Source organism: Cyprinodon variegatus, unplaced genomic scaffold (genome assembly GCF_000732505.1).
Source record: "Cyprinodon variegatus isolate N-32 unplaced genomic scaffold, C_variegatus-1.0 Scaffold1115, whole genome shotgun sequence".
In the NCBI taxonomy this organism is placed as follows: domain Eukaryota; kingdom Metazoa; phylum Chordata; class Actinopteri; order Cyprinodontiformes; family Cyprinodontidae; genus Cyprinodon; species Cyprinodon variegatus.
Genome location: NW_015151568.1, coordinates 245,604 through 247,300, shown reverse-complemented (window position 1 = coordinate 247,300; position 1,697 = coordinate 245,604). Strand labels below are relative to the sequence as shown.

Genomic DNA, 1,697 nt, shown 5'->3' with positions numbered 1-1,697 from the left:
ATAATTACATAATATGCACTTGAAATAAAACAATGCGATTGTGTTTTCTTATTTTAAATGTAAATTGTCTTGTTTCATTGGCAAAATGTCTCTTTTACCTCCTCAATTCAAGAACAAATGCACTTATTTTAAGAAAAAATGACTTATCTAGATTTATATTTTTTGCAGTGTGCTCAATGTGGGTCTCTCTGTCAGCTGTCGACTCATTTTAGAGTCTCTATACTCCAGTTAACTATGAATCGATTATTTAATTACTTGACGATTATTTCAATAATTGATTATTCTCATTAATTGTTTTCAGCCGTACATTAAGAGATAAATTTTAGATATCTTGTGCAGCTTTAAGATAAACTTTACTTTTACATCTAACCCAACATAAACGCTCTCTCTCTCTCTGCTCACTCTAGCATCTATCTCTGAAAGCAGTTCATTTCAATTTGGTTTAATTATATAAACCATAAACAGAAGAGGAAAGCTGCCCTTATAAGTTTACAAACAAAATAAAATCATTTAAATTCTGTGAGTGTCATGGGCGGTTCTAGACAGGGGCCAACGGGGGCCAGTGCCCCTGTGGATCATGTCCCCTTTACTGAAGACATAATATTCATAGAAATTCTAGTGCTGATCTGCGCTGGAACAGACATTGTAACTGATAGCTTTGGATCTATTTCATTGTTTTTTTCTTTGCAAATTCTGTTTTACTGATTATTTAAAAACATTAAGGTGATGGTTTCAGTGGTAGTGAGATAGGATCCAAGTTTTCATCTGCTAAATGTTTTTTTTTAAACAAATTGCTCAATTTTTACAGCTGAATTTATCAGTTTTTCTTGAGTTCTAAATCAGATTTTATAGAAAACAGTAATTTTATATTTACATATGTATTACATTGACCTAATAGGACATTTTAATTAAACCTAATTGAATAGAAATGTCACTTCACTTATTTGAAACCCTTTCCCTGTTTTTTATTTTTTTGTGCTCCCATAAAAACAGGATGGCCCCCTTCTGGCCCCCTGGTACATTTGGTCTAGAACCGCCACTGCTGAGTGTTGAAGTTCAGCTCCTTACTCCTGTTTGGTGGACTGAAGGTCTCTCTCAATTTCACCCAGTTTTCCTCTCAGTTTCTGGAGCTCCGTCTGACTTTTGTTCAACTCCTCCTGAAGTTTCTTCTTCTCAGTCCTTGCTTTTTCAAATGCCTTGGCTAAAGTCATTTCATTCTGCAAACACATTAATAAGGATCCCATTTAAGAAAATATAACCAAAGTAACACATTACCAAGGCGAATGATGCTGTACCTTAATCTCAATGTCTAGTTTTTGCTTCAGATGAGACACTTGTTTCTCCAGAGTCACCTGTTTCTCCTGCAGTACCTTTATTCCCGCTGCAGACGCCTACAGAATAACGAAAAAGAGAAAAATCTAATAAACAGTGTGAAAAGTGACATAAATCCTGCAGATCAGTAAACAACTCACTTTCTCCTCCTCCTCCACACCCTCCACAGTTTTCCATTTGAGTTTTCTGATGTTGTCGAGCAGCAGTTTGACTTTCCTTTGGGTTGTGGGGTCATCGTCTGTGGTCCTGAAACAACAGGTTGCATCGTTCTGAACAGGGGTGGAAAGTAGGGACGCACGATATCGGGATTTAGGCCGATATCCGATATTTTAAAACTCATGTAGCCGATAACCGATATCGATACC

The 1,697-nt window shown here is 36.4% G+C and overlaps 1 protein-coding gene across 1 annotated transcript in view; it reads right to left on the bottom strand.

Annotated features, from left to right (window-relative positions):
• Nucleotides 1-1,064: 1,064 nt before the first annotated feature.
• The window catches only part of LOC107101576 (cingulin-like protein 1), a 13,546-nt gene continuing 12,913 nt past the window's right edge, over nucleotides 1,065-1,697 (bottom strand). Inside the window, exons 4-6 of the mRNA XM_015400529.1 lie at nucleotides 1,473-1,578; nucleotides 1,296-1,391; nucleotides 1,065-1,217 (exon numbers count right to left, since the gene is read on the bottom strand). Of these exons, the coding sequence (XP_015256015.1) occupies nucleotides 1,065-1,217; nucleotides 1,296-1,391; nucleotides 1,473-1,578 (355 nt within the window). The remainder of the gene's footprint in view (nucleotides 1,218-1,295; nucleotides 1,392-1,472; nucleotides 1,579-1,697) is intronic.